Genomic DNA, 22,077 nt, shown 5'->3' on the forward strand with positions numbered 1-22,077 from the left:
TTCCTGGAGTACTTTGCTACTTCTTCTTCCAGTACTTGATGAAACGGGGAAGCCCAGAGGGGAAATGTCCTACATGAGCAAGGAAGTAAACTAGGATATCTATGATGTGTTTTTCTTCTCTCATTATTACAGTCAGAAAATGGGAGGAGGGGAGGATTCTGGAAAAAATGACCAATGTTGGGTTTGGTTTTGGGTTTTATGCTTAAAATTTCCTTTCAGTAGATCATTGCAAACTGGATCACTCTGTCCAGTGACCCTCGTATCAGCACTGCTCACCTGATGCTGAGATCAAAGCTGGCACTCAGCACGAACCCTTTCTTCTCGTTGAGGAACACTGCCTTGATGCTCCCAGCATGGCCACTGATCACAGGTGGCACTTCCTTCAGCTCCAACACGTTAAGGAACCTGACTTTGTGGTCCGCTGAGCCAATGGCAAGTAAGTTCCCACCACTGTAGTGGATTACCCTGCGTGGATCTGACCTGTGTAAGCAAGCAGAGACTGAGGAGAGCATCTGCCAAAGCATTACAGGGCTAGCCAGGAAAACACTGTAAGTTGTTATTTACAGGCACCTGTATTTTGCTCAATGCCATGGTATGTCAGCTCAGTGAACAGAATTGAGGGGCCATCCTGGAAAGATACATGGAACCCCTCAAGGTACCAGCGGGAGGGTTGCTGACAGGGCCATCCTTACCCATAAGCAAAGTACGCAGCTGCGTAGGGTACCAAATTTCCTGGTGCCCTACGCAGCTGCGTGCTACTCCAGCTCCTGTTCCGCCTCTTCCCCAGCCCCTGCTCCTGCTCTGCTCCCACCCCCACTCCACCATTGCCCTAAGGACTGCATCAGGGGTCAGGTGCCCTGCACTCACTGGGTGGCAGGAAGTGGAGTGACCCAGCCCCAGCCCGCTTCGCTCTGTCGCTACGTGGTTCCTATGCAGTTAACTGAAAGCGTTTTCAGAGCCAGCTTAGAGTGTCCAGGGAACTCTCCCTGAACAGCCTGATGGCAGAGGCACGGTCAAGGCTAGTCCTTTTAGCAGGATTTGGATACAGTTCTGCAACACCCTTGTAGCCCATTTGACCAATAGTCTAATGTGAATGCAAACTGCACCACCCACTGGTGAAAATAGGATTTAAGGGGAGGCAAGGCACCTGCAGGAATCCCTGGGTGACATGACTGGCCTGGTGAAGCCACCAGTTGGCTCTATAGGTTTATAAAGAGCTTTGAGATCCCCAGAGTTGGAGAGGGGCTGCCAGTGCTAAGTGTGGTGACTGAAGCAAGGGTGCCTGGCATGTACATACTGGTCTGTAAGGACACGAACATTGTAGGAGCCGCAGAAGATGTTTCTCTCCTCCAGCTGGACAGTTTCAGTCATCTGGCCATGATAAGCCCCCTGTAGGTTGTTCTCCTCCTAGGATCGGAGAGAAAGGAAATAGGAGTAAATAACTCTGTTGGAAAGAGATTGCCTATTGCTCTTGCTCCTCAGTTACACTAAAGGGCTTTAAAGGTGATGGGGGACTGACCCCAGAGAACATGCCCCATGCAGACCCCTTCCCAGCCAACATAGAGGGCATGTTGGGGTCAGGACAGGGGCGTTTCTTGGAGTACAGTGTAGTAGAGCTACTCTCAGAATGTGTTATGGACAAGTCTTTGAAGGCAGAAAAAGTAAGGGGGTGGCTATTTTAGATTTGATTCTGACTAACCAGGAGGAACTGATTGAGCATCTCAAAGGGGAAGGCAACTTAGAATTGATCACGAAATGACAGAGTTCATGATTATAAGGAAAGGCAGGAGCGAAAGCAGCAGAATAAAGACAACTTCAAAAAAGCAGACTTCAGCAAACAGGGAATTGGTAGATATGGGCTCATGGGAAAGAAATCTAAGGGAAAAGGGAGTTCAGGAGACCTGTCACTTTCTAAAAGAGACAAACTTTACTGCAAAACAGAACCTATCCCAATGCAGAAGAAAGACAGGAAGAACAACAAGAGACCAATATGACTCCATGTGGAGCTCTTTAATGACCTGAAAATCAGAAAGGAAACATACAAAAAGTAAAAACTAGGACAAATTGCTAAGGATGACTATAAAAGAATAGCAAAAGCTTGTAGGGACAAAATCAGAGAGGCTAAGGAGCAAAATGAATTACAACTAGCAAGAGATGTAAAAGGCAATAGAAGAGATACTGTAAATGCATTAGAAGTAAGAGAAGGCTGAAGGAAGGTGTAGGTCTATAATGGGGAAAGAGAGTGAATAATGGATGAAACAGAGAAGGCTGACATGTTTACTGCTTTTTTTGCCTCAGTGTTCACTAAAAAGGTTAATTGTGACCAGATGCTCAACAAAATTAATATCAACAACCAGCGGGAAGGAACATAGGACAGAATAGGGAAAGAACAGGTTAAAGAATTATTTAGATAAGTTAAATGTATTCAAATCAACAGGGCACGATGGATTTCCCTTACAGTTCTTAAGGAATTAGCTGAAGCAATCTCTGAATCATTAGCAATTATCTATGAGAACCCATGGAAGAGGGGTGGGGTCCCAGAGGACTGGAAAGGGGCAAACATAGTACCTATCTTTAACAAGGGGAGAAGAGGAAGAGCTGGGGAATTATAGACCAGTCACCCTAACTTTGATACCCAGAAAGATACTGGAACAAATTGTTTAACAACAAGTTTGTAAGCATCTAGAGCAGGGGTCTCAAACTCAAATGACCACGAAGGCCACATGAGGACTAATACATTGGCCCGAGGGCCGCACCACTGACAGTCGCCTCCCCGGCTGCCCCCTGCCCTGCCCCCACTCCATCCCTTCCATGAGGCCCCGCCCCTGCCCCCATTCCAACCCCTTCCCTGAAATCCCCACCCCAACTCTGCCCCCTCCTTGCCCCCAGGGGGTGCAGGAGGGGTGCGGGGTGTGGCGGGGCTCAGGGCAGGGAGTTGAGGTGCAGGAGGTGTGCAGGGTGCGGCAGGGGGCTCAGGGCAGGGAGTTGGGGTGTGGGATGCAGGAGCGGTGAGGCGGTGGCAGGGGCTCAGGGCAGGGGGTTCGGCTGCAGGAGGGGTTCGGGGATGGGCTCTGGCCCATCACTCACCGGGGGCAGGGCAGGCTCCCTGTCTGCCTGCCCTGCCCCCGCGCTGCTCTGGGAAGTGGCCGGAACCTGGAGGGGGTGGGGTAAAGGGCTCCGTGTGTTGCCCTGGCTGCTCCTCCCGGTACCTCCTCCGAAGCTCCCATTGGCCGCGGTTCCCCGTTCCCGGCCAGCGGGAGCTGCGGAGGGTGGTGCCTCAAAGCAAGGACAACACACAGACCCCTGGGCCCTCCCCCAGGTTCCGGCTGTTTCCCGGAGCAGTGCGGGGTCAGGGTAGGCAGGCAGGGAGTCTGCCCTGCCTGCAGTGCACACCGGGCCAGAGCCACTCTAGGTAAGCGCTGGGGGGGGGCGTGGGGAGCTGGCGGGATGCAGAAAAAAACCCTGCGGGCCGCATGCTACCCACGGGCTGTGTGTTTGAGACCCCTGATTTCGAGAATAATAAGGTGACAAGTAACAGACAACATGGATTTGTCAAGAACAAATCATCCCAAAACAATCTAGTTTCTTTCTTTGACAGGGTGACAGGCCTAGTGATGGGGGGAAGCAGTAGATGTGATATATCTCGATTTTAGTAAGGCTTTTGACACAGTCCCACATGAAATTCTCATAAGCAAACTAGGGAAATGTGGGATAGATGAAATTGGTATAATGTAGGCGCACAACAGATTGAAATACTGTTCTCAAAGAGTAGTTATCAATGGTTTACTGTCAGACTGGGAGGACATATCAAGAGGGGTATTGCAGGGGATGTCTTGGATCTGCTGCTATTCAATATTTTCATTACCAACTTGAATGACAGAATATAGAGTCAACATAAAATTTGTGGATGAAACCAAGCTGAGAGGGGTTGCAAGCACTTTGGAGGACAGGATTAGAATTCAAAATGATCTTGATAAATTGGAGAATTGGTCTGAAACCAATGAGATGAAAATCAATAAAGGCAAGTGCAAAATATTACACTTAGGAAGGAAAAATTAAATACACAACTGCAAGATGATAGTCTTCAAATACATTAAGGGTTGTTATAAAGAGGATGATGGTCAATTGATCTCCGTGTCCACTGAAGGTAGGACAAGAAGTAATGGGCTTATTCTGTAGCAGGGGAGATTTAGGTTAGGTATTAGGAAAATCTTTCTAACTCTAAGGGTGGCTAAACTCCAGAACAGGTTCCCAAGGGAGATTGTGGAATCCCCATCACTGGAGGCTTTTAAGAAAGGGTTGGACAAATAGCTGTCTGGGATTGTCTAGGTTTACTTAATCCTGCCTCAGCACAGGGGGTTGGATTTGATGACCTCTCGGGGTCCCTTCGAGCTCTACATTTCTATGATTTCTATGAATCGGGGAATAACTGGCTAGGCAGTGATACTGCAGAAAAGAATCTGGGGGTTATAGTGGATCACAAACTGAATATGAGTCAAAAATGTGATGCTGTTGTGAAAAAGAGAAATATCATGCTGGGATGTATTAATAGGAGTATCAAATGCAAGTTACGGGAGGTAATTGTTCTGTTCTATTCAACACGAGGCCTCAGCTAGAGGATGTGTCCAGTCCTGGGCGCCACACGTTAAGAAAGATGTGGAGAAATGGTAGAGAGTCCAGAGGAGAGCAACAAGGATGATAAAAGGTTTAGAAAACCTGAACTATGAGGAAAGGTTGAAAGAGCTGAGCATGTGTAGTCCAGAGAAGAGCAGCTTGAGAGGGTACCCAATAACAGTCTTCATATATGTAGAAGGTTGTAATAAAGAGGATGTTCTCCATGTCCACCAAGGGCAGGACAAGAAATGATTGGCTTAGTTTGCAACAAGGGAGATTTAGGTTAGATATTATGAAAACTTTCTAACTATCAGGATCATTAAGCATTGGAACAGGTTGCCAAGAGAGGTTGTGGAATCCCTGTCACTGGAGGTTTTTAAGAATGGGTTAGACAAAAATCTGTTAGGGATGCTCTAGCAGAACTTAATCCTGTTTCAGTGTTGGGGGTAGGACTAGATGACCTCACAAGGTCCCTTCCAGCCCTACTTTTCTATGATTCTGCTTCCCAAGATCCATAAGGGGCTGCTCTCACTTACCCTGAAAGGCCCTTTGGATATACCTGCGACATACCTTTCCTCTGCGTTTCCATCTGTGGCTTCTTGCTGGGATGATCTCTCCATCTTTAGTTATCCTTGGAATTACAACGATGGTCATTTTAGCATAGCTGGGAAATGCTCCCCTAGGACACGACCCCTGGAATAAACATCAAAGGCCAAATGTACAGCAAGAGGGAATAGCAAGGAGCGCTTATTTTCTTCAGTTCAGAACTACATTCACTTCTGTGAGCTCTTGTACACGAAGGCTGAGCTGCATGCGCTGGTTTGTTATTGATGAGTTTCTTAAGCACATTGGGCTGCACACACTGATTTGTTCTGGTAGGGTTGCTCCTCAGAGCTAGTACTCACACACCAGTTTGTTATTGTAGTATTGGGCCTCAGGTCTTGCTGTGCACATGTTTATTTATAGGTTCTCAGGAGATGTAAATGGGATAGACAGCAAAACACACTGTCGGAGTTTTCACTGAGATGTTTTTACTTGGAGCTGAGCATGATGTCTTTATCACCAGGGGCTGTGATTAGTGGTCATGGTCATTTTTGCCAAATCAATTCTGGTGAAATTTCATTGCTAAATAATGACTAACACTTCTTTATTTGAGAGCAGTTGTCTCACAGCCCTGTCACCTATTTAAAGGTGCAGCTCTCCAGCAACGGAATTGTAGATACATACGGCACAACACACAGGAACATGACCTTACCAGAGAGGAGGAAGCATTGCAAAACAGCTGAATTGTTTGAAACCCAAATATTTGTGATTCAGCCTGAAATTAATTATCACCATGTGGGGTGAGAATTTGCATTTTTTGTGCATGTGATAGAACCAAAATACGAAGTATTAGATGAAGGCACCAGAGTGAGATGTGAAAAGGGAGCGGGATCTGGCTGGATGTATTCACTACAGCTGGTTGAAACTTTTCCATCAAATATTTTTCAACCATTTTGGCCTTTTTTCTTTTTTTATTTTGCATTAAAAAAATCCTGTAAATTTTTTTTATTACTTTGCAAATTGTTTTTTCCCATTCATTTCCCCCCTTTCTCTCCCTTCTCTTTGCGGCTCCCTCTTTTTTCCCTTTTTCCCTATTTGCCACTGGAAAAGTAGAGAGAAATGGGGAAAACCCGTGTCCTAAATATAAAGGGAAGGGTAACAACCTTTATGTATGCAGTAACTTCAAATCCCTCCTGGCCAGAGGTACAGAATCACTTACCTGTAAGGGGTTAATCAGTTCAATTAACATAGTTGGCACCTGACCAGAATGACCAATGGGAAAAGAAGACACTTTCAAATCTGTGGGGGGGAGATTTTGTTTGTGCTCTTTTGTTTAGTGCTCTCTTGGGACAGAGAGAGGGACCAGGCAGGAAAAAAAACCTCTCCTAAAACTCTACCTGAAATAAGCATCTAAGATTACAAAAATTGTAAGTAAAGCAAGGAAATGTGTTAGATTATCTTTTGTTTTAGCTTGTGAATTTTCCCTATGCTTAGAGTGGGGTTTATTCCTGTTTTGTAACTTTGAAGTTGAGCCTAAAGGGGAATCCTCTGTGTTTTAAATCTTTTTATTACCCTGTAAAATTACCTTCCATCCTGATTTTACAGAGATGCTTCTTTTACTTTTTTCTTTATAATAAAGTTCTTCCTTTAATAACCTGATTGGTTTTTAGTGTCCTAAAAACCCAAGGGTTTGGTCTGTGCTCACCTTGTTAAGCTATTGGTTGCTATATTATTCTCAAACCTCTCCAGGAAAGGGGGTGAAGAGGCTTGGGGGGATATTGGGGGGGAGGGGGAATAGGGCTCCAAGTAGCCCCTCCCTGAATGTCTGTTTAAATCACTTGGTGGTGGCAGAAATACCGTCCAAGGACAAGGAAAGGAATTTGTGCCTTGGGGAAGTTTTTAACCTAAGGTGGTGGAATATAAGCTTAGGGGGTCTTTCATATGGGTCCCCACATCTGTACCCCAGAATTCAAAGTGGGGAGGGAATCTGAAACCGAAACCAAGATTTTTATGAGAAATTAAAACCCCATAATTTTAAAAAATTTCCTGTGAAAAGCAGTTGGTGTTTTTCCACCAGCTCTAATATAAACCAGGAGCCTGGTACTTTTCATGGAGATGTGCCAGAGCTGCCAAACTTGAAAGCAAATCTGCTTCCGACAACTTCGGGGGTTGCTGGGTCCACCAATACTTTTTTAACCAGAAGAGGGTGATGATTGACAGAGCAGTTGGGCTACAGGAAAGTAACTAACCAGACTGAGAAGATTCCAAGGGCTCTGTGTTGAGATGTTCACCCCACACCAGCCTTGAAGGGTTAAGGTGGCTCAGATCTTCCCAGTGCACCTGAGGGGAGGCCCAGGGACTTACAAACACTAATTGCAGATGAAGGTGAGGAGTGGGGATAGATTTTTAAAGGGAGGAACTTCGGAGTAGTAGGAGGCTGCAGGGGGAGAGTCTGCAGTCACTCTCTGGGAGCAGAGAGAGGGAGAGGAGGAAACCCAAGTGGGAGAATAACTCCTGGGACTCTAGCCCTGGAAGCAGGGACAACCTCAGAGGAGTTGCAAGGGAAAGAAAGCCAGATAAGGTAAGATAGGAAGAAGCCCAGGGAAACCTCAGCAAGGAAGGGGATTGTATAGATCTTGGCTGCTGGTTAAAGGGTCCCCAGGCTGGAACCCAGAGCACAGGGTGGGCCTGGATTCCCCTCCCAGTTCCTAGGAAGTGGCACAGGACTGTTGCAGATGCCAGCTGGACAACTGGTCCATTGAGACTTTGACACTATATAGCAGGGGTGGACAAACTACGGCCCATGGGCCAGATCCGGCCCCTCAGGGCTTTGGATCCTTGGGATTGGCCCCCTGACGCCAGTGGTGCCGCAGGACCCGCGCCACTCTCCAAAGCGGCCGGCACCACATCCCTGGGGCCCCTGGGGTGGGGGGGCAGAGGGCTCCGTGCATTGCCCTTGCCTCCAGGCACCACCCCCCGCAGCTCCCATTGGCAGGGAACGGGGAACCGCGGCCAATGGGAGCTTTGGGGGATGTACCTGGAGGTGTGGCAAGGGCAGTGGACAGGGCCCTGTGCCTCCCTCTCCCCCAGGGGCTGCGCAGGGACGTGGTGCCGGTCACTTCCCAGAGCGACATGGCGTGGGGCCAGGGCAGGCATGCAGGGAGCGTGTCCTGGCCCCGGAGCGCCCCGCTGCCACGCCAGAGCCACTTTAGGTAAGCGGTGCCAGGCCGGAGCTGGAACCCCTCCTGTACCCTGCCCCCTAACTCCCTGCCTTGAGCCCCCTGCTGCACCCCCATGCACTCAAATCCCCTGCTGCACCCCACACCCCTCGTTCATCCCAACTCCCTGCCCTGAGCTCCCTCCCACAGTCCGCACCCCTCCTGCACCCCTGCCCTGAGCTCCCTCCTGCACTCTGCACCCCTCCTGCACCCCAACCCCCTTCCCTGAGCCCCCTCATACACCCCGCACCCCTCCTCTGCCCCAATCCCTTGCCCTGAGCCTGTTCCTGCCCACCGCACCCCCTCCCACAGCCCGCACTCCCTCCTGCGCCCCAACGCCCTGCCCCGGCCCTGCATACAATTTCCCCACCCAGATGTGGCCCTCAGCCCAAAACGTTTGCCCACCCCTGCCATATAGTGATCTAGACAGAGGGCTGAGTCATGAACACTGTGAATTCAGGAAGGAGAAACCACTGCAGCAACAGAGTACCCATTTGCAGAGGGCACCATATGGGAAGAAAGCTGCTATGCCATGCCTGGCCAGGAGGAGGTACTCTTGCAGTGAGTGAATGCTGTTACAGGGCCATTCACATTAACGAAACTAAAGTCAGCTCACACAAGAGGACAATCGCTATTGCAGCTTGGCAAGATGTTTGCTGGAGACTTTAATAAAGCATTCGCCAGTCACTGATCAAATAATGCCATATAGTAAACTGCTCAGGGCCAACATATATTCCAGGCATCCCACACAGTGCTTAATTTGTACCAGGGCTGAGCCCTGGCACCTCTGGGCTTGGCAGTTTGCAGCCCCAGCACCTCTGGCCTTGCTGCATCAGTTACGAATGTAAAAAAAAAAAAATTGCTTGAACCCCGGCACCTTTTTCATTACAAAGTAAGCACTGATCCCCCATCATCATGAAGGTCTATTGATAATGGCTTGCAGGCTGACATCAGCTCCCTAGCATAAGTTGGTCAGCAGACTAGGAGACTCAAGGCTGTTCTGTCCTAGGGAAGAGCAAGATGAAAACTACTATCATCAGCCACCAAGCAGAGGTCTGAGACTGAGAGAGGAGAGGAGGGGATTCAAGGAAAGTGTGTCTAGCATCACAGAACACCGTCGTCTCCAGATTGTTAGGCAGTGGTGCTGAAGTCCGCTGTTCAGTCCTTCTAGACTGGAAGGATAGAGACCCACCACACACAAGGCCCTGAATGCGGGAGCGTATGTGATGTGTGGGACAGCAGTATGTTTCCGTACCCATGTAGAAGGGGCTGCCTGCCTGTCTAGTTCCTGCTCTGATTCCCTCTGACTGATGCAGATGGTGTGGGGTTTATCACAGCCAGGAAGACACACTGAGTGATTCTTTGTTCCTGGAATTCATGCATATATTTTCAGTTCCCCACCTCCTTGCTTCGGGGGTCAAACAAATCCTACATCCCAGGGTAAATCTCATCCCAAGCTGTCCTGTTCAAACCCATAAAGGTATGTAGGGCTCCCAACCAAACCCACTAAGGGGGCAGAGCCCCAAAACGTATCTGTATCAGCTTGGGCTCACCTTAGGTTTGCTGCATGTGTAAGTGAACTTTTCATCAAGCATAGCTTGGGTATCAGTGTGAAGGGAGTGTGTTTCCATGCTAATCTCCCTCACACAACATGCATCATGGAGTATAATCCTAAAAGTTGTCCTTTCCTGGGATTTGCCTCTATTCTTAACTTAAGCCCTGTGGCAGGACTGCACTTACAGATGTACGCCTTTAGCCCATGTTTCTGGTTTTTAGGGCTTTTCCCTTCAGGACCTTCTGTACATGCCTCTAGCTTTCTCTTCCCACACAGAGGCTCTCAGCACTTTTATGTTCCTGAGTGGATCTCCTTAGATCCACCTGGTCTGGGTTGCCTCAGGGAGTCAGTAGAACAGCTCTGCATCCCCTTGCAGGGCACTAAAATCCAGCATATCGTTATGCTCTCATCTGTGACCAAAATCTTTGGTACCAAACTTGCTGATAAGCCCCTGCTCAGAAGTAGCAGAATCTCAAAGGACCAGTAAAGGCGTTTCCACTTCTGAAGGTGTGATGTAACCCAGCCTGGCTCTGGAGAGTAAGGAAGAATACAACAGGGTGAAACTGGGAGGAACATCCCCAGGGCTCTGAGGCATGTTGGACCCTCCCATCTATTGGCTAGGGGTTTGAGGGGCAAAGGACATATACTGTAACAGCCAGATGGCAGAATGCAAGGCAAACGCCAAGGCACAGTACCTGCAAGTACACGATCTCTTCCAGGACTAGGCTATGTGACAGATGTTCCTGCTTGACGTCTTTGACCAGGAAAGCCCAGTGGTGGCTCACAGAAGTGCACCTGTTCAGGCTCTTTGTATCCAGAAACCCTGAGGAATTACAAGGACAAACTGGTTAGCCCCAAGCTATGGTCGTACAGCATTGATGTGCGCATGGGGCAGCTGTGCTTGGGAAGGAAGAGAGGCCATACCCAGGATATACTTGGACAGGTGGGTCGGCAGGCAGCGGATGAAGTCCTTGTACTTGTTGACACTGGAGGCTGACTGGAAAGATGCAGGGACAACGGCGAGGGCTGGGTCGATTGAAGACACGGTGGATGTATCCTCATCCTCTGACGCAGCTCTCGCACAATAGATGTGCGCCAGGTCTCTGGGCCAGAAGCACGGTATCTGCCTTTGGGCACCTATGCCTGGGGCAGCAGAATCAATAGCACGTTAAGGACTCCCAGGAGAGCCTGAGCCTTGGGGTATATTCATAATATCAGTTATTAGCTACCAAACCTGCTCCCCCGAATTTCTCATTACCCCGCAGTTCCCTGGGATATTTTCAGCACTCTGAGTTCTACGGTAGCTGAAGGTACCTCAGGAAGAATAGCCCACCCCTTCCACTCTTGGCTTTTGAAGTATCTTAGGTAACACCCCACATTAGCTCCTTTTGTTTTAGTACCTGTTTCACTAAACTGGCTGGTTCCTTCTGATGAGACCCCACTTTCTAGGGCTGTGGAAGAAGTCAGGAAGGATTGAGATGTGGGTTGCAATTGCACCTGAGAGCTAGATTCTGTGTGTTCCTGTAGCTTGAAGCTGCTTTGGGTCTCAGTGAAGGCCACAGTGAATTTGTCTTCCTCGTCCTCTGAAAGAATTGCACAAGCATAGGAGCAATCAAATCAAACAGAGCTAAATCATGGGGTCACAGAGGTAGAGATGAAAGGGACCTGTTAGGTTATCTGCCCCATTCTCCTTGCTAGTGTAGGATTGGTTCCTTCAGGGTTTTAAGGACTTGAGCATTTCTGTCTCCACCATTTTACCTGGAAGTCTTTTGCACAGTAGACCTCATATTAGGAAATTATTTCACCCCGTTATTGCTAGTTGTGCTTGTCCCAGACCACCCTATACAATTCCTCTCTTCTCTGGGTATTCATCTCTTTCAGACAGTTACCATGTTCCCACACATATATACCCCATCCAGTTCCTATGGGCTGGCTATGTGAGGGAGTCCTGGTTGCTTGGAGGTAAACCTGGGTCAGGACTCCTGCCAGGACTGAATCCCATCTGGCTCTGTCTGCCCATTGCCAGGGTTGCTTTCTCCTCCTTCAGCTTGTGTTCTGCTACTGCCCATCACCAATTGCTCCCTGTGCTTGGAGACAGGAAGGATCAGGGAGGGGAAAGTTCTTAGCGGATATAAGTGTTAACGAGAAGGTTTGCGATATAAATACAGCTATGAACAATATCTACAATCAACTGTGCTTTGCTCTTCAGCTGTTATGCCTTGCGTTGCTGGCCCAGTCACTTCATCATCTAAGGTGACAGGCATGCCTAAGGGGAGAACAGTCAGAGCTCAAGCATCAGGGGGCTAGCTGATCACTGCAGGGGGACGGGAAGGAATCCCACCTCGAGCCCCATGTATCGCACATCACAATTGGCAAGGTGCATTCTGGGTTTCTTTCCTCCTCCCTCTGAAGCATCAGTATTGCCCACTCCTAGCTGCAAGATTCCATGTTTGAAGACACTGAACTAGACCCTCAGATGTTATATGCTTGTGTTACTCACACCCACTTCATCTGACCTGATGTACCAAATCCTGTGCTGGGAGTGAGTGCGTGGAGAGAGCATTATCAGGAGAAACACAGGCTTTTGGTATTGGAACAAGAAAATAATTCTCAGTCAAACTGCAACAATCCAAACTCCCCAGAGTCTCTGGTGGTTTCATTTGATGCAGGTGCATATATTCCCAAATGGCCTGGTACCTCTGTCCCTGCCTCTCACATGCTGAAAAGAACCACCCGCTGCAAACAACAGCTTGTTTCCTGGAGAGGAAGGATCACAAACAAGTCCCAGGGCTGAGCTGTCATAGCGTGGATGAAATGCACAGAGCCTGGGCTCCAGCCCGAGTGCGAACACCTACACTGCTGGTTTTAGCCTTAGAGCATGAGCCCAAGTCAGTTTGACCTGGGCTCTGAGACTCACTGCCACAGGATTTTGTTTGTTTTGCTGTGTAGATGTACCCTAAATCTCTTAATAACCAGATGCAACCAAATGTTAATAATTACAAAAGCAATGATGTGCCAGAGAAAAGGTCGTCTCTCTGTGACGCAGGGCATGGAGAATAGGAAAGCAAAGGAAGGGATTCAAACAGTGGGGGGAATCCTGGAAAACCCCATTGCCTTCCAGTCCCAAATAAAGTGATAATAAGTTAAAGCAATTGTCCTTTCAGTATCACTAATGTGAGCTAGAAAAGGAAGCAGAAGGGAAACAAACAAACACAACACCAGTAAAACTCAAGAGTAGATCTGATTTCACTGGATGTAGCAAAGTTTGCTGCTAGAGCTCCTGTTCTATCTAAATTAAAGTTCATGGACCAGATAACCAGCTGGTGTAAATCCAGGGAGCTCCACTGGAGTTAATGCAGCTGCACCAGTTTACACCAGATGAGGGAGGATCTGGACAGGTATTTACTTTCTTACCTATGCTCATTGAAAAGTAAAATAAAATCCTATTTGAAAATCTGTCCTATGGTCATTACGTTTCCAAACTTGTACTTAACTCCAGTAAGAGCATTTGCACCACTAGTTTTTAAAAAAACACAGGTAACTGAATAGCAGCTTGAGGACAGGTTTTGCCTCCATCACTCGTAGTGAGTTAGTACCATACTCTGCAAGTGGCCTCTGTGAATTAAGTGGTGTAAAGTGGCAGACAATGGAACTACACTGATTTACACCTGCTGAAGATCTGGCCTGACACGGCTATTTGTACAGTAAAGTATCACACAGTGGCAGGGAATCAGAATCTGACCCTTTGACTTTATCCTCTCTCCTTGGTTAATCTTGAAAGCCAGGGATCAATCTCTCCTGTCACCCAGCATGTTACTCTGTTTACCTCTGAAATCTGTTTACCTGTTTCTTTTTTTGAGCTGGCACTCTGTTCTCTGACCAGGCTAGCAGCCATAAACAGTAACTTAGGGTTACACATCTGAAACAAGAGCAGAGTGTAGTTTGCTTTAGTCCAGTAGGAACTGGTTTTGAACCACCTCCAGGTCTCCAACATGGCTTGCTCTAGCATTGCTGTATTTAAAATCCAGTCAGAAGCAGATGTGGTCGTGTCTTCTTTGAAGCTGGTTCGGGACCGGCTGAAAGTGAAATCCTTCCCGTGGGAGGTCTGCAGGACTTTCTCAGCATAGTTTAGCAAATCCAGGCTGTTGAGTCGCTTCACGATCCCCACCAGGAACTTCCTTTGGGAGACATCGCTGGCCCGCAGGAACCACTCTTTGGTAGAGAAGACCCTCCAAGCCAAGACACATGTCTCACAAATTTGGCAAACAGGCACTAAATCTGTTTTCTTCTCACACCGCAGAACAGGAGCAGAGTCCAGCCTGTATTCCAGGCTCTCCAGGTCCTTTGAGGTCTCTTTCATCATCTCCAATCCAATTCAGAAAACAGGGCACTGAGCTGGGCAGTGGGAAAAACAGAGAAACATAACCTGCTCTTTAATTGTCCGCTTCCATCCTGTGACATTATAAAAATAACACTAAGAAACTGGCTGAACCCTGCGATGGAAGAAGTAGCCACATCACACGCTGCTGTTTGTAGAACTCTTGTCTTTTATTGTACAGAACTCCTAGGAGACACAGTTGTTACCGTAAACCTCCTAGAATTTGCATGAACAAAATATCGTAGCAACTACTATACCGTATAGATTTTAATAGCCATGACGCTCCAGTATCAAGACATTAATGGGGTGATATGAAAAATTAGACTATCCTTAGCTTGGATTTGTACCAAAGGTGTCTATCTTGCAGGTCTTTATTATTTATTATTATTATTTTATTGTCAGTATTTATGTCTTAAGGAAATTTTGCCTCATTAAGCGTTTGAAAAATCTAGTTTTATTAGAATTGATTCAAATACTGGTCCCCTCAAAAGTCGCATAGTCCTGGAAATTAGATCAAAAAAGGAAGATAAGAAGCAGGATTTTTTTTCTGCATAGTTTTGATACAGGTATTTGGGGGGCATATATCTCATGTAATTATATTCTTGAGGTTTTGTTTTGAAGGCTTTTTATTGGGATTGATGGGTTTTAGCCTGAAACTGGCAATCCAAAGCATTGTGTATAGGTGACTGTTGTGCCCTCAATTTAAAAAGAAAAAAAGTAAAGCTTTGCAACAAAAAGTTTCCTTAATTAAAAAAAAAAGGATAATCATTTGAAAACTATAAATGCATGAAATACGAATGGGCCTCCTGCCTCCAGAATGCATAAAGCAGTGCTCTCAAATAGCTGGGCAACACATGCGATTGCCCCAAATCAGAAGTCACCTAAACATGTGCTTAAGTTTAAATCATGTGAGTAGCCCCTCTGAAGTCAATTTGATCTTGTGTTGGTAAAGGGCGTGTCTTGAGCTCAACAAGGGGTAAGATGTTAATGAAATCTGTGTTCACTGTTCCAACATTAAACAATTCAGTGTGGTCTGGGATTCTGTGTCAAGTTATTGCCAGCAAGGCAATTACACTCCCAGTGTAATGACCATCATTTAAAATATTTTAAATCTTTTATTAAAGACCCAGACAAAGAAAGAAAAACTGTTGAAGCATTTGAAATATAAAGTGCTAAGTAAGGGTTTTGTTGTAACAATACCCCTTTTTCTCTTTCCCTTTAACTGTGTAGAGTTTTTATTGGGAGAAACCCATGCTTGGCAGCCGTTTCGGTGTTATTAAAGGTTGTATTAACTGACCTTTGGGCGGGGAAAGAGCAAAGGCTAGTATAGAAGGGCTAGAGCTGTTGTTGGAGTCCAATCCTATCTCCTTTTAAGATGAAACACAAAATGGGAGAGAAAATAAAATCAATTAGAGAAAAGGCAGCTTCTGTGTCTGGTGCTGACATTCACTTGCAGCCTTGCTGCTGGAGAAACACAGGCCCAGCACATGGTCTCAGCAGCTCCAAGACCTGGCAAACTTGTACCAGAGTCAGGCTGTTTAAAGCATTGCTTTTAGCTGTCTTTATGCCCACAGGCTTACAGCGGTGTTGCAAAAGATGGAGTTGTCTTGGCTCACTCAGCTGAAGTCTTATTAGACAAAGGCAGAAGGAGAGAGATAAAGAAGAGGAGAAAGTGGGGAAGGACAATGACACAGTAGGGAGCGAGTGACAGCAGGTAAACCAAGGCTCATGTTCCAGATGTGGTTCTGAATTTAGTCAAAACTGGTGCAGATGGTCATGTCATTTGGATCCCTCTCTCTGGCCTACTCTGGTCAGGAGGCCTTTTAGGACCAAGATAATGAAGGCCCAGTGGTATAATGGTGGATCCTGGGGTCCCAGGAGATGGCTGGGGTGGCAGCCATGATGGTGAAGTTTGTTCCTTCCAGTCCACCCATCCCCCTGCTCCCATTTTAGGGACCCCAAGATCAACAACGTCCAAGACGGGACAGCAGCCTCATTCCATTAGAATTAACCAATCAACACACAGTTCCGTCATTTCAACTGCAAACCTTTCCTCCCATTTCTATCATTGTTTAGATCATTGGCATTCCAACCGCTGACTTTCATAGATTCCAGAAAGGATTGTTGTGATCATCTAGTGTGACCGGCGTAATGCAGGCCTAGAACTTCCCCAAAGTAATTCTCAGAGCAGAGCTTTCAGAAAAAAGTCCAGTCTTGATTTAAAAATTGTCAGTGATGGAGAATCCACGACAGTAAATTGTTCTTGTGGTTAATTGCTGTCAGTATTAACAACTTATGCCTTATTTCCAATCTGAATTTGTTTAGCTTCAACTTTACCAGGAGCCTTGGAAGACCCATTTTACTGCTCTTTTAACTGAATTCAGTTTGTACTAGTCTGTTGGTCTCTAGTTCTTGCTTAATTTCACAAACATGTGCATGTAACAGGCTATGTTATGGAACCTGTTACCTTGAAAAACTTAAAGCAGTGTTTCTTAAATGATGGGTCATGACCCCGGGAAGGAGGGTGTCACAAAGTGCAACCGGGGGCGGGGGGGTCACAAGGCACTGAACATTGTATTATAAAGCAAAGAGAATCTGGCTCCTCCACTCCAGGCCTAGGGTTGCCAACTTTCTGACTGAACAAAACAGAACTCCCTTGCCACACTCCTGCCTCGCCCCTTCTCACTCCATCCCCCTCTCCCTCTGTCCCTCGCTCTCTCTCCCACCCTCACTCACTTCCTCATTTTCACCAGGCTGGGGAGGGTCCCTTTTTGACTGGGCGTTCAGTTGAAAACTGGACACCTGGCAACCCGCGAGTCCCTGCGTATCCTTATCCTACACAATCAAGTCATCTTTGCCGTTGTGAAAATTTTTAACCACAGAGAAGCTATGCCGGTGGAGTTGTCTCTTGTGGTAGGCCCTGAATTAGGGGCAAAATTCCAGGCAGGTAACCCTGAGATTCAGTGTTCTGCAGTGAGCTGGGGAGGACCCAAGAAGGATTAAAAGGGAAGGGGCAGAAGTTGTTTCTGTGTTTTGATTCGGATTTGAGTTTCGTTGAGAGACTTCAGGGAGAAGCCCTGGGGCCGCAGCTCTGAGGGAAGAGTGGGATGGAAAGGAAGCCCTAGAGGGGCAGAAGATGACATATTGATGACCAGTGTCTGAGGCACTGTTTGTTTGGGATGCTGATACCCTGGAAGGGATGGAACATAACGAGACCTGGCTGGAGGGCCAAAACACAAGAAGAAGTGGATCAGCAGCAGGACTGATAGGTGCTTAGCTGTGGCACCAGAGGAGGAGAGCCTGCTATGCCATGCCCAGCCACTAGATGGGTCACCAGCCAGTGAATCATTCCAGAACAGTGGTTTTCAAACTTTTTTTCTGGGGACCCAGTTGAAGAAAATTGTTGATGCCCGCGACTCAGTGGAGCTGGGAATGAGGGTTCAGGGTGTGGGAGGGGCTCAGGGCTGGGGCAGAAGGTTGGGGTGTGGGGGTGAGGGCTGCAGGGTGGGGCAGAGAATGAGGGATTCAGGGTGTGGGAGGGAGCTCTGAGATGGGGCAGGGGATTAGGGTGCAGGAAAGGGGTCAGAGCTCTGGCTGGGGGTGCAGGCTGTGGGATGGGGCCAGGGATGAGGGGTTTGGGGTGCAGGAGGAGTTCTGGGTTGGCAGGGGCTCAGGGCTGGGGGTGCAGGCTCTGGGATGAGGAGTTTGGGGTGCAGGAAGGGATTCTGGGTTTGCGGGGGCTCAAGGCTGGGGCAGGGGATTGGGGCGCAGGGTTGGGGCTCAGACTTACCTCTGGTGGCTCCCAGTCAGCAGCGCAGCCGGGGTGCAGAGGCAGGTTTCCCACCTGTCCTGTCACCGTGGACTGCGCTGTGCCTGAAGTGGCCAGCAGCAGGTCTGGCTCCTAGGCAGAGGTGCGCAAGCAGCTCAACGCAGCTCTCGCCCGCAGGCAGTGCCCCCTCCGCCCCCCTCCCCCAGCTCTCATTGGTTGGTTCCTGGCCACTGGGAGTTGGAGCCAGTGCTTGGGGTGAGTGCAGTGCGTGGAGCCCCATGGCCCCCTTGCCTAGAAACCGGACCCACTGCTGGCCACTTCTGGGGCGCAGCATAGTGTCAGAACAGGTAGGCAATAGCCTGCCTTAGCTGGGCGGCATCGCTGACAGGACTTGTAATGTCCTGGTCAGCAATGCTGACCACGGTGACCCAGTGCCTTACATGCCGCGACCTGAACTTTGAAAAACACTGCTCTGTGACACCACAATATCAGGGTGGGTCTTTGCCCCTTACTCTAGTGCACAAGAACATAAGAATGGCAATACGGGATCAGACCAATGGTGCATCTAGCCCAGCATTATGTCTTCTGTCAGTTGCCAATGCCAGATGCTTCAGAGGGAATTAACATAACAGGACAATTATCAAGAGATCCGTCCTCTGTCATCCAGTCCCAGCTTCTGGCAGTCAGAGGCGAGGGACACCCAGAGCGTGGTGTTGCTTCCCTGACCATCTTGGCTATTTGCCATTGATGGACCTGTCCTCCGTTAACTTATCTAGTTCTTTTTTTTTAATCCAGTTATACTTTTGGCCTTCACAACATCCCCTGGCAATGAGTTCCACAGGTTGACTGTGCATTGTGTAAAGAAGTACTTCCTTTTGATTGTTGTAAACCTGCTGCCTATTCATTTCACTGGGTGACCCTTGGTTCGCGTTTATGTGAAGGGGTAAATAACGCTTCCTTAGGGCTATACCTGCGTTATGGCTTCCTGATGTGTACCATGTCCTTTGGAGACAAATAGCCCCTTAAAAACAATTAAAATCCTCACAGCATTCAAACCTTGCAAACTATTGCAAAAGTTCTTACTGATCATATTAAATACAATGGACCTGATCCTCAGCGGGTGTAAGTTTCCAAACATTTGCAATAATGACTAGATATTACAGTACTACAGTGATGGGCACTTTACCAATGTGGAAGGAAAAGAAAAGATCAGTAGTTTGGATTTCTGGATGTCTTGGGACAATCCATTCAATCATCTTTAATACTTGCCAAGGGGGGTGCTTTTTTCCTTTAAGCCAAATCTTTCTTACAAAGAATAGGTGGGTTTTGTGTCACACGACCTTTGGTAGATGTGAGATTGTGAACTGCATCTCTTGATGGAGTGAACCAAAGCTACTTCTGCTATTCCTGCATATTGGATTAAAAATCCTTGTGTCTAAGAGATTAAATACGGTGGAGTTAAATTTAACTCAAAGTTCCCAGTCCTCCAATTCCTAGGAAGGAGCAGGATATGTTGCAGGGGGGAGTTTAAGAAAGTGAGGGACATACTCTTCAAGGAGGCTTACCTTCTCCACCTGTGATCCTGTCAGACACTGGCACATTGGCTCTGCCACTGAAGTCATCTGCTTGTCCTAAAAGAGCCTGTTTCAATGTGTTGGAATGCCACAGAGACCCATGGCTGGCCTCCAGCCAAAGTAAATGGTATTTCCATGCCTCTCCCCTAGCTGAAAGGCAGAGGGAGGAATCAAGTGAGCAGATGAGACAGGGTAGGAATCCAGTAAAGAGACCTTACTTTAAAACCCAGGGGCTTCAGGTCCGAGTCCATTGGAAATCCAGGAACACACCAGCAGTTCTGTATCGTCTGTTTCCTGTTCCATGCATTAGTGGTTTGGAGCCACCCACTGCCCAGCACAGGATTCCTTGGGATTCTGTTTTACCTTCTTTCCTCAGGAACAGCTTTTCCTTGCAGTGGCAGCTGGAAAATACTGCAGCAGGGAATACAATACTTTGGGAAGCTGTGGGGCACTTCTCAGGCAGTTGGACTTCAGCCTAGGGGCTCGGATGCCATTGGAGGCATGCCCCAGCGTCTCCCCACTGTACACCTTGCAGCAACTTAGTGCTTAACTGGCAAGGCCGCAGCTGCCCCCTTAGCACAACAGCAGCAACTTGCAGGTTATCAAGAGATACTTTAACATGCAGGATTCTGCCAACTTCACACCAATCCAAAGTCGCTGGTTTCAATCAATGGAAAGACTCCCATTGATTTCAGCTGCTTTTGGATCAGACTCATTGTTCACGGGGTCACTTTGTGCCCATCCAGGGACACTGTTCATTTAGAAATTACAGACACATTTCCCAAGGGGCCATGTTCACATATGATCTTCCAACCCCACCCATCAGAACTAACCCTCTCCCCCTTCACCCACTCATGGCTCCTTCAGCTGATACCCCCTCCCCCAGGTTAGGACAAGCCTATGCAACAAGCCTTGAAGGTCAACTAGCCTGGGCTCTGTGATGGGCTACACAACCCCACGCTAGAAAACCTGGGGTTCTAATGAGCTATCGTGGGCTCAGCCTGCCCTGCCCTGCCACACCTGTGAGAGATGTCGGGGTAATCACAGTACAGCTGGGGGCAGATGAGGGGGAGCACTTCAGGCCTCCAGCTCCTGGACAAAGTAGGTGCTTCTTGAGTGACTCTGAAGGGTGGGAGGGCCCAACTCTGACCCACTATTCTGGGACTACTATAGACTAGCCTGAGAACCAGACTGGGGCCACGGCTCACCAAGGGCTCTCTGTGCCCACGTCACAGAATGTTTGTGTTTCTTTCCTTTTGTTGGGAGGGGTGGGCTCTCCTGGACCCAGCCAGAGGGCTGAGCCCCTGAGCAGACCTTCACGGTGGACTGCCTGGACATTGCACACCAGAGGCTGGATGCGTGCAGAGGCCCCGTCCCAGCCAGGGGAATGGGAGGTGAGCCATGGGAGAGGAACACTGTGACAGCCCCGGTGCACCCAGAGGGGTGGTAACTAGTTCCTGAGTTGAGGACTTCTAATTAAAAACATCTTCCAGGGACAGACCAGAACAAACAGCAGGCTGCCTGGAATGGTCATGTGCCTCATATTGCAAGCTCAGCCTATTGTTACACAATTAGCTGCCATAGAGAGGGCCCCGAACCAGCTGCCAGATTGCAGATGCCACCTCTCTTTGGGAAGGGTTCGGATCGGGACCTGTGCTTCACAGCTAAGGTGTGTCTATGCTTTTTGCAGCGGGAGCTTCCAGGCCATGGGGCTGGACTCCCAGTCCTCACTAAGGGCCAATTTGTGCTGCTTCAGCAGGCTTTGTACAAGTGAAAAGGTAATTTCAAGCGGCCCTAGGCAGGCAGCCAAGGATTTCCCCATGTAGGGGAATCCTTAGATAGTATACAGCTAGCATCAGCAGGTTTTTGATCACCTATTACCTCATTGACTCACAGACTTTAAAGTCAGACGGGACCATCACAATCATCTAGTCTGACCTGCACATCGCAGGCCACAGAACCTCACCCACCCACTCCTGTAACAGACCTCTAACCTCTGGCTGAGTTACTGAGGTCCTCAAATCATGGTTTAAAGACTCCAAGTTACAGAGAATCCGCCATTTACACTAGTTTAAACCTGAAAGTGCCCCATGCTGCAGAGAAAGGCGAAAAACCCCCAGGGTCTCTGCCAATCTGAGCTGGGGAGAAATTTCTTCACAACTCCAAATATGGTGATCAGTTAGACCCTGAGCACGTGGGCAAGACCCACCAGGCAGACGCCTGGGAAAGAATTCTCTGTAGTAACTCAGAACCCTCCCCATCGTGTGTCCCACTTCCAGCAGTTGGGAATTTTTGCTACAGGCAGTCGCCGATGGGCCACACGCCATAGTAGGCAGTCCCATCATACCATCCCCTCCATGAACTTATCAAGCTCAGTCCTGAAGCCAATTATGGGTTTTGCCCACACTTTGTAGGAGTTGGGGCTT

General features: G+C 48.2%; 1 protein-coding gene across 1 annotated transcript in view; it reads right to left on the reverse strand.

Annotated features, from left to right (window-relative positions):
• Positions 1–15,519, reverse strand: part of CDRT1 (CMT1A duplicated region transcript 1) — a 34,662-nt gene extending 19,143 nt beyond the window's left edge. Inside the window, exons 1-7 of the mRNA XM_037914389.2 lie at positions 13,774–15,519; positions 11,331–11,513; positions 10,855–11,073; positions 10,626–10,753; positions 5,185–5,307; positions 1,298–1,407; positions 277–480 (exon numbers count right to left, since the gene is read on the reverse strand). Of these exons, the coding sequence (XP_037770317.1) occupies positions 277–480; positions 1,298–1,407; positions 5,185–5,307; positions 10,626–10,753; positions 10,855–11,073; positions 11,331–11,513; positions 13,774–14,293 (1,487 nt within the window). The 5' untranslated portion in view covers positions 14,294–15,519. The remainder of the gene's footprint in view (positions 1–276; positions 481–1,297; positions 1,408–5,184; positions 5,308–10,625; positions 10,754–10,854; positions 11,074–11,330; positions 11,514–13,773) is intronic.
• Between the last annotated feature and the right edge of the window lie 6,558 nt (positions 15,520–22,077).

The sequence above is a fragment of the Chelonia mydas genome, chromosome 14, assembly GCF_015237465.2.
Source record: "Chelonia mydas isolate rCheMyd1 chromosome 14, rCheMyd1.pri.v2, whole genome shotgun sequence".
Lineage (NCBI taxonomy): Eukaryota > Metazoa > Chordata > Testudines > Cheloniidae > Chelonia > Chelonia mydas.